This window comes from Papaver somniferum, chromosome 2, assembly GCF_003573695.1.
Source record: "Papaver somniferum cultivar HN1 chromosome 2, ASM357369v1, whole genome shotgun sequence".
NCBI classification, from domain to species: domain Eukaryota; kingdom Viridiplantae; phylum Streptophyta; class Magnoliopsida; order Ranunculales; family Papaveraceae; genus Papaver; species Papaver somniferum.
In genome coordinates this window covers 141,992,261-142,004,946 of record NC_039359.1, presented here as the reverse complement: position 1 = coordinate 142,004,946, position 12,686 = coordinate 141,992,261, and the positions used below count along the sequence as shown (strand labels likewise).

At 41.1% G+C, this 12,686-nt stretch overlaps 2 protein-coding genes across 2 annotated transcripts; both read right to left on the bottom strand.

Annotated features, from left to right (window-relative positions):
• Positions 1 to 4,341: 4,341 nt before the first annotated feature.
• On the bottom strand, positions 4,342 to 7,299 carry LOC113349310 (wall-associated receptor kinase 2-like). The gene is made up of 3 exons (XM_026593262.1): positions 6,127 to 7,299; positions 5,729 to 5,896; positions 4,342 to 5,651 (listed from the first exon to the last, which is right to left on the bottom strand). The coding sequence occupies exons 1-3, from the start codon at positions 7,100 to 7,102 to the stop codon at positions 4,456 to 4,458; spliced, it is 2,340 nt and encodes a 779-aa protein (XP_026449047.1). The 5' UTR covers positions 7,103 to 7,299; the 3' UTR covers positions 4,342 to 4,455.
• A 1,029-nt stretch (positions 7,300 to 8,328) lies between these two features.
• LOC113352107 (putative wall-associated receptor kinase-like 16) lies at positions 8,329 to 8,733 on the bottom strand. The gene has a single exon (XM_026595975.1). It carries the CDS (start codon positions 8,731 to 8,733, stop codon positions 8,329 to 8,331), a length of 405 nt encoding a protein of 134 aa, XP_026451760.1.
• Positions 8,734 to 12,686: the final 3,953 nt, after the last annotated feature.

Sequence of the window (12,686 nt, the reverse complement as noted above, 5' to 3'; positions counted from 1 at the left end):
TGAGGTGATTGATTAATTTAGGCAGTTCATCGGGAATATAAGACCGGATTATCAATTAGTTCTTGTTCGCCTTAATTATTATCAAAAGACGGAACAAAATTTTTGGGTTTTTCTGTGGGAGACAGATTGATCCTTTGATATACTTGTCTGTGTGTGATAGATTTGTTTATTGTTAAAGCCTGCGATTTTGGGTCCTAACAACTCTTAGTTGTGGGTGAGATCAGCTACGGGAATCAAGTGCGCAGTATCCTGCTGGGATCAGAGGCATAGGAGTACAACTGTACCTTGGATCAGCGGGAGACTAATTGGGGTTCAACTATAGTCTAGTCCGAAGTTAGCTTGAAGTAGGCTAGTGTCTGTAGCGGCTTAATACAGTGTGTATTCAATCTGGACTAGGTCCCGGGGTTTTTCTGCATTTGCGGTTTCCTCGTTAGCAAAATTTCTGTTGTCTGTGTTATTTCAGTTTCCGCATTATATTGTTTATCTTTATAATTGAAATAATACAGGTTGTGCGTTTAGATCATTAATTAGATTAATCCAACCTTTGGTTGTTGATTATCATTGATTGATCCTTGGACATTGGTCTTTGGTACCCTCCAAGTTATTCCTTGTGTTTGATTAGGACTCGTTGATGTCTATTAGCTTGAGTAAATCAAAACAAGAGAGAGATATTAACTACTTGAGATACTTTTACCTAGATTGAGTCTGAATGTCTAGTTGATTCTCTATAAAGTATTTCAGAGTTAGTCCATACAGATTTCTAAGTGAAATATTGGGTGGTGTTGTTAGACCCCCGCTTTTTCAGCAGTAGTAAGAACAGACATGATGACTGCCTAGCCACATTAGCATCAAAGTTGCATTTCGAGGGTTTGGAAGAAACCTTGACAGTGAAGAGACGAACCATGGCATCAACATGGATTTCACGATCCAAGGAGACTGGAGAATGCCGATTATTCAAGAACTTAACAACTCGCTTTCTCAAGAGAAAATCAGCCTCAAAACCTTACAAAACTTCTTCATGCTTCACGGGATGTTGTATCATCGGAACCCAGATGGTTCCCTATCAAGATGCCTCGGAGATGAAGAGGCGCAACAACTGCTTAACCGTCGTCTGCAACGCCTTGGCTACTACTGGCCAGAAATGGAGACTCAATATTGTTTGCTCAAAGGATCTTGTTCCAATTGCCAAGCACCACCATATCAACTGGAAGTTTTCAATATTAACCACGCTGGAGACTGGCAGAAGCCGTACATCAGTTATCTTCGCGACAGCATACTTCCTACCAGCAAGAGATATGCAACCAGGGTAAAGCAAAGATCTAAAATATGCATACTTCACGAAGGAATCCTGTATCGTAAAATCTCTGGGGGAGACTTATTACGATGCCTGGGCAAGGCAGAAATCCAAATCATGTTGAAAGAAATGCACGAAGGAGAGCACCAAGGGAAAAGGAAGTTGTTTCTCCAGATACACGAGCGATACTACTGTCCGACCATGGAAGACGACGCGGCTGCTTTTGTTCAAAGATGCCACAAATGTCATATTCATGGGAATCTTATACACGCACCCTCTACTCCGCTGCATTCGGCAAGTAGTCTGTGGCCGTTTTATAGCTGGAGACTCGACATCATCGGGAAGATCAACCCGTCATCATCAAAACAACACGAGTACATAATAACCGCAACGGAGTATTTCACTAAATGGGTCAAAGACATTCCTTTACGAGGGACTACTGGAGCCATAATTACAGCGTTCATCAAGGAATATATCATTTGCCCGTTTTGGTGTGCCTAAACACATCATCACCGACAACGGCACTCCTTTCGCCAACAAACAAGTGCGGGAGTTACTTGAATAATATGGAATTAAACAAGTTTTCTCCACCATTTACTACCCCCAAGGTAATGGGCAGGCCGAAAGCACCAACAAGACTCTAATTCGAATCCTCAGCCGGACAGTGCACGATAACCCTCGAACGTGGCATGAACAGTTACCCATGGCGCTTTGGGCATATCGGACATCACCAAGTATCTCTACTGGCGCCTCCCCTTAATCTCTCGTCTACGGCGCAGACGCCATTCTCCCAGCGGAAATTAAAATCCCGTCAGCAAGGATTGCCGATGCAAGTGGAGTCGAATGGAATGAAGCCGAAGCACCGAATGCCAGGGTAGCGGAGCTAGACACTTTAGATTCCAAGAGATCTAAAGCATAGGATCATGCACAAGCATACATAAATAGAGTTTCCCGAGCGTATGACAAAGCGGTGAAACCTCGAGTTTTTCAAGCAGGAGATTTGGTGTTGAAGACTGCCAAACACATTCAACAAAACATGACCGCACCAAAATTCTCCCCAAAATGGGAAGGGTCGTATGTGGTCACCAAAGCATACAACAGCGGATACTACAAGGTCATGAATGGAAAATTGCTCAAGGCATACTACACCTAACTATTACCTCACCCATTGTCATCTCATGGCACGGCTAGCCAGACATTTTTATGTTTCCTTCACATCCCAGTTATTAAAACTTCATTTTAGTCAAAGCATATCAATGAAAATTATCTTATTTCTCCAAAACCAGTACAAGAAAAAATGTATATGTTCGAGACTAGAAAGAAAACCAGATGTCTCACAACTACATAACTCAGAAAATCCCGTCCAATAGATTATAATTCCTTGAAAGCATCATCTTCAACCTGTTTTGATACCTTTCAGTTCTACTCTTCAAGTCCTGGATAACCTTTCCCACCTTTTGAGATTCCACTGCCAGAGCCTTCTCCTCTTCCAAAACGGCTTTTGTGGCAGGAACGACGTTGGCAAGAATACTGGCTCTGTCAACCTTCACAATGTCAAGGCGATGCCGCAGCCAACTTACATTGAACTCAAGATATTCACAGGTAGACACCATGTTTTCCCACCTTTCAATAGTTGATTCCGTCGCGGATGGATGTTCCCTCCATTTCAACGATCATAGGCAGGAGACAATTTATTGTGGTAACCAAAGACGACGAACAATGATTCACCATGTTCCTGGTGTCAATATGGCCATATTTTCGTATACAGAGTCACAAATTCCTTCCGCACCAGGAATTTACCGACGCTTCGGTAGCTAGAAGACAAACATTTCATGCGGATTTCAAATGACAAGCCTGCACTGGGATATTCATAGCAAGAGATGCCAAATCAGCAACGGTCGGTGTGCTCGGTTTCGAAGAAAGGGGGGAGGTCAGATCATCATCATCAACGACAGTCACACATGTCCCAGTTGGATATCTCTGCGCAAAAGAAAATCTCCTTTCGTCACTCGCCAGCAATAATAAACAAATATCTATTGGTTAATGAAAGCATACCGGTATGATCTTCTTGACTCGGATAATCCGGATGGGGAATTGTCGCAGGAGCAAGAACTTCCGCGCTTAACTGAAGAATCAGGCTGGCTCGAGGAAGATTCACTTCTAACTACACCCAGATGAAAGAAATGTGGTTTCAACAGGAGAAATCTTTGTCGTGAACTGGGAAGGTGTCGTATACCTGCATATGACAAGACTATTACCTTGGGCTGCCCTTATTAATCATCTGGGTGTAGTAAGAATCGTTGAGTGGCTAACAGCTAAGTGACACGTGTCACGCTAGGATTAACTAATCCCGATTTGGAATGTCCTCCTTCCATTTCTTGTTTTATCTGTGTAAGAACTCGACCATTTTTGGTTATGTGATGAATGAGTAAACTGAGGCTGCTACGACAGAGTTTTAATTGAATTTCTATCTGTCTTGGACGGCTGGGAAAGACTTAAAATAATTCGTACCAATTTGTTGTGTATATGGAGATTTCTCAAACACATCTTTCTCTTTTTCCTCTGAAACCACTACGAGCAGAATACTAGCTTCTTTTTGATCCGCAGGTGTTAACATCAGGGGAAGGTGATGTAGCCTTTTGTCTGAATCTCGAAATAATTGCAGCGAATCCTTCTCATCAGATAATTTAGAGAGAGTATAAAATTGTATTAACACCTAATTTTTCTAGAATTTTTGATTCGTCGTTATTTTGAATTACTGGAGTTCCTCCTGTTTATGGGTCCGTCCTGATAAGATTTGCAATATTGTTGTAATTTAGATTTAAAGTACGAATCATTACAGATTGACTGCTTGAGATTTAAGTTTCCTTACGGGCTTTAAGTTTGCAAGAAATTTAGGAGGCAAAAGACGATGAATGGAAAAGAAGAAGAAAATGGACATGTGGAAAGTGGAAACTTTGTGTTTTCAGAGAACAATTAGCTTCTCAGATACGTTCACTCAGTGAGAGGCACTACCACCACCACCACCCATTCTCATCAATAAAAACTGATATCAAATAATGCATCTATAAAATTTTGGGTTCACATTATTGATAAAATCGGTGATTTTAGGGGTTAGGAACAAGAGTTTTAATTGAATTTCTATCTGTTTTAGTTTGATTTCACCGGGGCTCCCCCATTGACATTGTTGTATTTGTGGTGTCAGAACTATATTGTCCAGAATCGAAGATGGTGGAAAAGCTCATTGGCACACTATACAAATCTGTTGGCTCTGATGGTACAGACCTCGTATCTTTGTTTTGGGTTGCCAGCTTTCTCAAATCTTCCAGCTCCGCTGCTACTTGCATCATTGTAGGTCTATCTTCACTCTTCAGTGCAAGACATCGCTTTGCAAGCTCTCCAATTGGGAGGATATGCTCCAACTTTTCCTCTTTTACTACTTGAGCATCAAGAAGTTGAAGTAGAGCATTTTCATCTTCCATTTTTAAAAGGAAAAACGATGCAAGATTTCTTTGCTCTTCAGATCTTGCAAAAGAAACCGGTTTTTCTCCGGTTAGGAGTTCAAGAAGAACTACGCCAAAACTGTAAACATCACTTTTCTCTGTCAACAGACTGGTCTTGAAGTAGTCAGGATCCAAGTATCCTAAGGTCCCCTGAACGAGCGTCACTATTTCGGTTTGATCCAAAGGGATCAACCTTGATGCTCCAAAATCAGCTACTTTTGCAGTGTAATTTTCGTCTAATAAAATGTTTGCGGACTTAATATCTCTGTGAATGATGGGTGTTGAAGCTGCCGAGTGTAAATATGCAATTGCACTTGCAGTTTCGGTAGCAATCCTCAAACGATCATGCCAGGAAATAGAAGATGCCTCAGCCTCGCTTTTATTGTAATGAATATGTTGAAAAAGGGTGCCATTAGAGACAAACTCATAGACAAGCAAAGGAACTTTAGCCTCTAGACAACAACCCAATAGTTTTACCACATTTCGATGATTAATCCGAGTTAGAATGATAACCTCATTTATGAACTGCTCAATCTGACTCTGGTCAACTATCTTGGATTTCTTAATGGCAACTTCTCGATTGTCCGATAAAACTCCCTTGTAAACTGTTCCATAACCTCCTTCTCCGAGTACTCGACTCTTATCATAATTGTTGGTTGCCAATTCTAGCTCTTTTGCTGTGTAAATCTTAGTGGACTCAACACCACCTTCACTTGAGGGTACATTTTGGGTTTGTAACAATCCACCATTCTGCTCGAAGAATTTTTCTCTGAGTTTGATGCGGTTTCTCTTCATTATGCTTATGTATAGCCAAGAAAGGCCGATTATCAAAAACAATAATCCTAAGCCAACACCTGCAGGAAAATTTGCTTCAGAAACATGGCCATGATGAAAATACTTGTGTAACTTGAGGGTTATCATCAGTTAATACCGAGAGTGATCCGCAATAATGGAGATTCTTGTTTCTTGGTACAACCACTCCCGTCTTTCTTCCCATCACCATTGCTTCCCTTAGGGCAAGTACAAGTGTAACTTCCTTCAGTATTCGTGCAAATCCCTACGCAAGGATTATTGGTTTGATCCTCGCACTCATTCACGTCTGTTAAGCGAGAAAGCAAGGAAATCTCACCAATTAACTTATAAAGAACGAATTAGTTAGTTATTTTGCATATCTATCAAGATAATAAAAGCTACATGAGCAAATGATTTTTTACTTTATTTTTTGAAAAGTAACATGAGCAAATGACGATATATAAATGAAATGTACTAGTTTAAATAGCCACGTACTAAGATATCCCCTCTGTGTATTTATGTGTAACATATACGTACCTTGACATCCAGGACTGAGATATGGATTTCCCTCGTAACCTTCATAGCATGTGCAACGATATCCAGGATTGTTATCAGAGTTGATACAATTACTGTTCTCTTTGCAAACGAAAGTGTTGTTGCTGGCCAAGCCTTTTTGTGCTTCTTCGCAGGTCATATTCCCTATCGCCCAATCCAGAACAAAAGGCATAGCTTTTGCTCTTTCAAGGAAATTGGTGTCTGGAAGAAGATCTGACGCACGAAAGGTGTACTGCTCTTGCTCAGCCACCATGATATAACTGCAAGGATCAAAAGGCCATACTTTTGTATGGTTATCCAATGAGTCCACCAATGCTTTAAAGAAGTTCAGCCTTTTTGGGAGGGACAACTCGCAACAACCATTGCCATGGCAAGATCCTTCTGTCACATTTTCTTTGCTATTACAGGAGGACTTACACAGGCTTGAATAACCGTTACCATCATTGCTGATGTTACTACCCACGACAAATCCGGTTAAATAGGCGGTTGTATCGCACCCGACCCCAAACAGCTTGTTTTTTTTATATGAGATTGTATGTGGGGTGCTAACTAGATTTATCTGTAGGGCTTGATGAAGCTTTGAAGTCGGAGCTATGTCACTTTTATTGTAACAAAAGTGGCCTGCTGGCTGGTTCTTCATTCGTATTTCACTCTCTGATATACTCAAAACTTCGCCAACGCCCATACCCAAGAAGGGCTTGGGAGGGTCAAAAGAAGCATCACACCTTAAGCTGTAACCCTTACCGAATCCACCAATAGAGCAGTTTAAACCTGATTGATTCCCACTGCTGCCGCCAATAGTGATATCAATACCAAATGGATATGGAACATCAAGATTCCCGCATTTGGCTAGGCAACCGGGCTTTGTTTGGATTAATGATGCAGCCATTGCCGCCTGAAACGGTAACACTACCCAGCAGAAGAGTATCAGCTGGGAGAAGTTTTTCAACATCATCATGATTATCAGAGCACACGATCTGCAGTACTATCTTTTGCGCAATTATTTCTCTCTTTCTTTGTTCATTTCAGCAAGCGCATACATGGATAGATAGACGGACATGATAGCTTAATTGATTGCTTGCTAGTCTATAATCAAGTTGCAATAGATTATTAGGTGGAACTCTTGGCTAAAGCCAGATAAATTGTCCTCTCTTTGCCTGTTCTCTGTTGACTTAGTGAAAGGCCACATGCTGACTAGTTCATCTATATGGCAGTGTCTGCTCCTATACATATAACTGAGCATTGGATTTCTTTTCTCTTTTATAGGATGGAAGACTTTCCAAATAGTAACCACACCTGATAGGACCTAAACCTTATTATCAACATTTTGTTTTAAATTATCTATGAATTGGTAAACTATATTTATACAACAAGTACAATGTACAGAGAAGTAGTTAAGGATATCCTTGTATATTGAGGAGTATATTCTTGTTCTCTACCAAGGAAGAACTAGTCTAATGCGATAGCACTTCTTACCTCACAACATGAAGGTCAGTAACCAACTTGCTGAAAAAGATGGAGCTGCATTTGAAAAATAAATCAAGTAGTGGGGACACATGATAAGATAAATCATGCAGGGACTGCACCAAGTCCGATCCAACAAAATAAAAGAAGTTAGTGGCCAGCCTTAAACATTAACTCCTGGTACACTCTCTCAGCTGAGTCTCTCCCCCACGTCCTGTTTCATATTCAGGTCGAGTTAATAAGGTTTTCAGTTAACAGTTGAGTAGTTAGACTGAAACATTGTGCATGTATCATGTATGTACCTTCTAACTCTACTTATGGAAGGAGTAACAAAAAAGTGTGTTCCAGTGACAGTAAATGTACAGAAAGGTAAGAAGCTTAACTCTACTTATGGAAGGTTGGAACCTTCACCCATTTGAGTTATGTCGGTTTATTTGATAAGCTCACTAGCTAAATTAATGAAATAAAATAAAAACCAGTTAATGAAGTGATTTTAGTTATTTGTTTTCTGTTTGCTGTTCTACCTTCTATCTTTTATATCTCCAACTAAAGTAACATACAAAATCGAAGATAAAGAAATTTTATTTGTAAAATCGGAGACCATGGAGTATAAGCAACACTTATAAGTACAATCATCGCGGAATGTTCATAGACATAATGGTATTTGTCTCCGAACTACATTGATCAACGTTTGATGGCACTATATAAAGATCCACAGGCTCAAGTACGGAATTTGATGTTTAGACATCTTTCTGCAAGCCTTGCAACTATAAGAATTTGATCTTCCTTTCCCTCGTTCAAAACTCGAGCATCAAGAAGATCGAACAATCTTCTATCTTCCAATAATGACATAAAATAACCTGTAAGATTTCTTTGTCCTGGAGATCTCTCAAGACATACTGGTATTTTTCCTGTTAAAAGCTCAACAAGAACCACACCAAAACTGTAGACATCACTTTTCGCGGTCAATTGGCTGGTAAAGAAGTACTCGCGATCCAAATATCTTACTGTGCCTTGTACCAGTGTGGTTACTTGGGTTCGATCCATTGGAATCAACCTTGATGCTCCAAAATCTGATACTTTTGCAGTGTAATTTGCATCCAAAAGGATGTTAGCCGACTTCATATCTCTATGGATTACTGGTACAGCGGCAGCAGAGTGCAAATATCCAAGTGCTGAGGCAGTTTCAGCAGCAATCCTTAAACGACTTTCCCAAACTTATCATTTCCTTCAAGCATAATGGTAAGAAGATTACACTGGCTGGGTCTCCAAATAAAGCCTCATTGAGCATGATGAGTGGTCCTGCAGTTAAGAGATTCTTTAAGAAACATACTCATGGCATTATTGCCCAACTTTTCACCATTTCCACATCCACCCCACCACCCACTCCGCCCCCTCAAATTTCAGAGCTACTTACACATTACTCAGATGTTTTCTCTAAACCCAAGACTCTTCCCCCACAAAGGAGTTTGGATCATTTCATTCCCCTCAAACCAAACTCAGAACCAGTCAATTTGAGGCCCTATAAATGTCCCTACATCCAAAAATCAGTGGTGGAAACATTGGTCCAGGAGATGCTTCAATCTGGAATTATACAGACCAGCCATAGTCCTTTTGCAGCCCCTATACTTTTGGTAAAAAAGAAATACAACACATGGAGGTTCTGTGTTGATTACATAAAGCTTAATAGCATCACAATTAAGGATAAGTTCCCCATTCCAATCAAAGAGGAGTACTTGATGAGCTATATGGTAAGAAATTCTTCTCTAAGATTGACCTTAAAGCTGGGTATCATCAGATTAGAGGTACTTCTGCTGACATCTACAAGACAGCCTTTAGAACTCATCATGGTCACTTTGAGTTCAAAGTAATGCCCTTTGGACTCACTAATGCCCCTGCCACCTTCCAGGAACTCATGAATGAAATATTTCAGGAGCATTTAAGGAAGTTTATATTGGTATTTTTTTATGACATCCTCATTTACAACTCCACCTTATAAGAGCACATTTCTCACTTGCAAACTACATTGGACATCTTGAGGCAGCACCAACTTTTTGCAAATTTTTCCAAGTGTTGCTTTGGCCTAAATGAGCTTGAGTATTTGGGCCACATTATTACTGTTGAAGGAGTTAAAGCTGACCCTGCTAAAATCTCTGTCATGGTCACTTGGACACTTCCTACAAACCTCAAGGAACTCAGAGGGTTTTTGGGCCTCACAGGGTACTACAGAAAATTTGTCAAGAACTATGGTTTAATCAGCAGACCCCTCACAAACCTTCTCAAGAAGAATGCTTTCTTGTGGTCTCCATCAGCTACTGCAACTTTCATTCAACTTAAGGCTGCAATGTCTACAACTCCAGTCTTAGCTCTACCAAACTTCAACAAACAATTTGTGCTGCAAACTGATTCTTGTGATGCTAGTCTTGGGGCTGTTCTGATGCAGGAAGGTAAACCACTGGCTTTCTACAGCAAACCACTTGGACCAAGAGAGGCTGCCTTATCCACTTATGATAAAGAACTACTCTCTATTATCCAAGCTGTCACCAAGTGGAGGTAATACTTACAAGGAAATCGTTTCATTATACAGACTGACCACCAGAGTATCAAGTATTTCCTTGAAAAAAAATCAACACTGAATTACAACAGAAATGGTTAGTGAAGCTTATGGGCTTTGATTATGAAATCAGATATACAAAGGGGTCTGATAACAAGGTTGCTGATGCTCTTTCCAGACGATCTCATGCTGAAGATGTTTGTCACACAATATTTGTTTCTCAGCCATCTTGGGAACAAGAAATTATTGACAGTGATGCTGGTGATCAAAAGGTGCAACACATCATTGCTCAATTATCTCTCTCCCCTTATACACTTCCTCATTACTCCTACATGGAGCAAATTCTCAGGTACAAGTACAGACTTTACATTGGCTCCAACACTGCTGTTAAAAACAGAATTTTGGCATCCATACATTCCTCTGTTGTGGGTGTCCACTCTGGCATCCAAGCCACTTATATGAGAGCCAAGGCTACCTTCTTCTGTCAAGCCTTGTAGAGAGATGTACTGATGCTTGTCTCTACCTGTGACACTTGCAAAAGGAATAAGAATGAACACACTTTCCCAGCTGGCCTATTGCAGCCCTTACCCATCCCTGATCATGCATGGCAGCACATCTCTATGGACTTTGTAGAACGGTTACCTATGAGTGAAGGCAAATATGTCATTTTAGTGGTGGTAGACAGGTTAACCAAGTATGCACACTTCATTGGGTTACATTATCCTTATACATCCTCCTCTGTAGCTAAAGAATTTATCTCTCAGGTCTTCAAGCTCCATGGTCTTCCCTCATCCATTGTCTCTGACAGAGACAAAATGTTTACTAGTCATTTTTGGCGGGACTTATTCAAAGCCATGGGAACTCAGCTCAACCTCAGCACAACCCACCACCCACAGACTGATGGCCAAACTGAAAGAGCAAACTCTTGCTTGGAAAGCTACCTCAGGTGCATGTGTGGTCATCAACCAAAGAAATGGCATCAATGGTTACCTTTGGCTGAATGGTGGTATAACACCAATTATTACTCCAGTTTAAAAGTAAGTCCTTTCACTGCGCTGTATGGCTATAATTCTCCCCACTTGGATTTTCCTTCCACCACTACTACCTCTGTTGCTGCTGTTGAGGAGTATTTAAAACAAAAAGATGCTATTTTGGAGCTACTTAAATATTCTCTACACAAGTCTCAGGAAAGGATGAGTTTATATGCCAACAAACACAGGGTAGAGAGAAGTTTTGTGGTGGGTGATCTAGTCTATCTAAAACTCCAACCTTATAGGCAGGCTTCTGTAGCCCTGAGAAGGAATTTGAAATTGGAAGCCAAGTACTATGGACCATTCCCTGTTTTACAGAAGATTGGCAGTGTATCTTACAAGTTGCAACTCCCTGCAGAGGCTAGAATACACCATGTATTCCATGTATCTCAGCTGAAGAAGCACATAGGAGCCAAGCATGCTCCTGCTCCCAGCCTTCCCATCATCAACAAAAAAGGTCAGGTCTTGGTCATCCCTGATGTTTCTCTTGCTTCCATATCAATTGTACGCAATGGGGTTATTGTGCCACAACTTCTCATCCATTGGACAAATGAAACTCCAGAAGATGCAACATGGGAAGACTCTGCTCACATTCACCACCACTTTCCCAAGTTTAATCCTTGAGGACAAGGATTTGGTAATGAGGGAGGTATTTTTCATATACCTGCATATGACAAGACTATAACCTTGGGTTGCCTTTATTAATCATCTGGGTGTAGTTAGAATTATTGAGTGGCTAACAGCTAAGTGACACGTGTCACTCTAGGATTAGCTAATCCCGATCTGGAATGTCCTCCTTCCATTGCTTGCTTTATCTATGTAAGAAATCGACCATTTTTGCTTATGTGATGAATGAGTAAACTGAGGCCGCTACGACAGAGTTTTAATTGAATTTCTATCTGTTTTTCGATTACAATCCTTGAATCTCAAATCAATCGTACTAGTTCAGTACATAAGGATGATATAGTTTCACCAGCATATATATTGCGGAAACCCTAGAAAGAAACGGATATTGGAAAAACGCGGTGAGCCTACATGACAACCGAAAAATCATCCACAATGAAATCTCATGTCGAAACCCAAATAAAAAAATCGGTCAAATATTCAAGGGAGGAATATATTTTCCAGCTCGGAACCCTGGCACAGACGCGTACCTGGAATGTGTTCTCCTTCCACAGAGGCGTTAACGACGCAAGAGGGCGACCAAGACAAGCCTAGCCAACAGTTGCGCTCCCAAGCCGAGCAAACGTCTCCGCGTCCAAGATATCTCTACGCCAAGCTAAGACAATGGATCCAAGCCAAGCCATCTGCGCGCGCAAGCCACGCCGCGTCCAAGCCGCGCTAAGTCAAGCAGCGTCCAAGCCGCGCCGCGCCAAGCCGAGTCGCTTCCAAACCGCTCCAAGCCAAGTCACGCCCAAACCAAGCCAAGCCGTGCCCAAGTCAAGCTAGCACCGGTTCCAACGCCAAGACGAATCTATGCAAAATCCTCCAGC

Coding starts and splice junctions, on each gene's coding strand:
- LOC113349310 (XM_026593262.1), bottom strand. CDS start 7,102: ATGATGATGTTGAAAAACTTCTCCCAGCTGATACTCTTCTGCTGGGTA. Junction 5,897..6,126: donor TCTCAGTCCTGGATGTCAAG/GTACGTATATGT, acceptor CTCGCTTAACAG/ACGTGAATGAGTGCGAGGAT. Junction 5,652..5,728: donor ATTATTGCGGATCACTCTCG/GTATTAACTGAT, acceptor ATTTTCCTGCAG/GTGTTGGCTTAGGATTATTG.
- LOC113352107 (XM_026595975.1), bottom strand. CDS start 8,733: ATGAAGTCGGCTAACATCCTTTTGGATGCAAATTACACTGCAAAAGTA.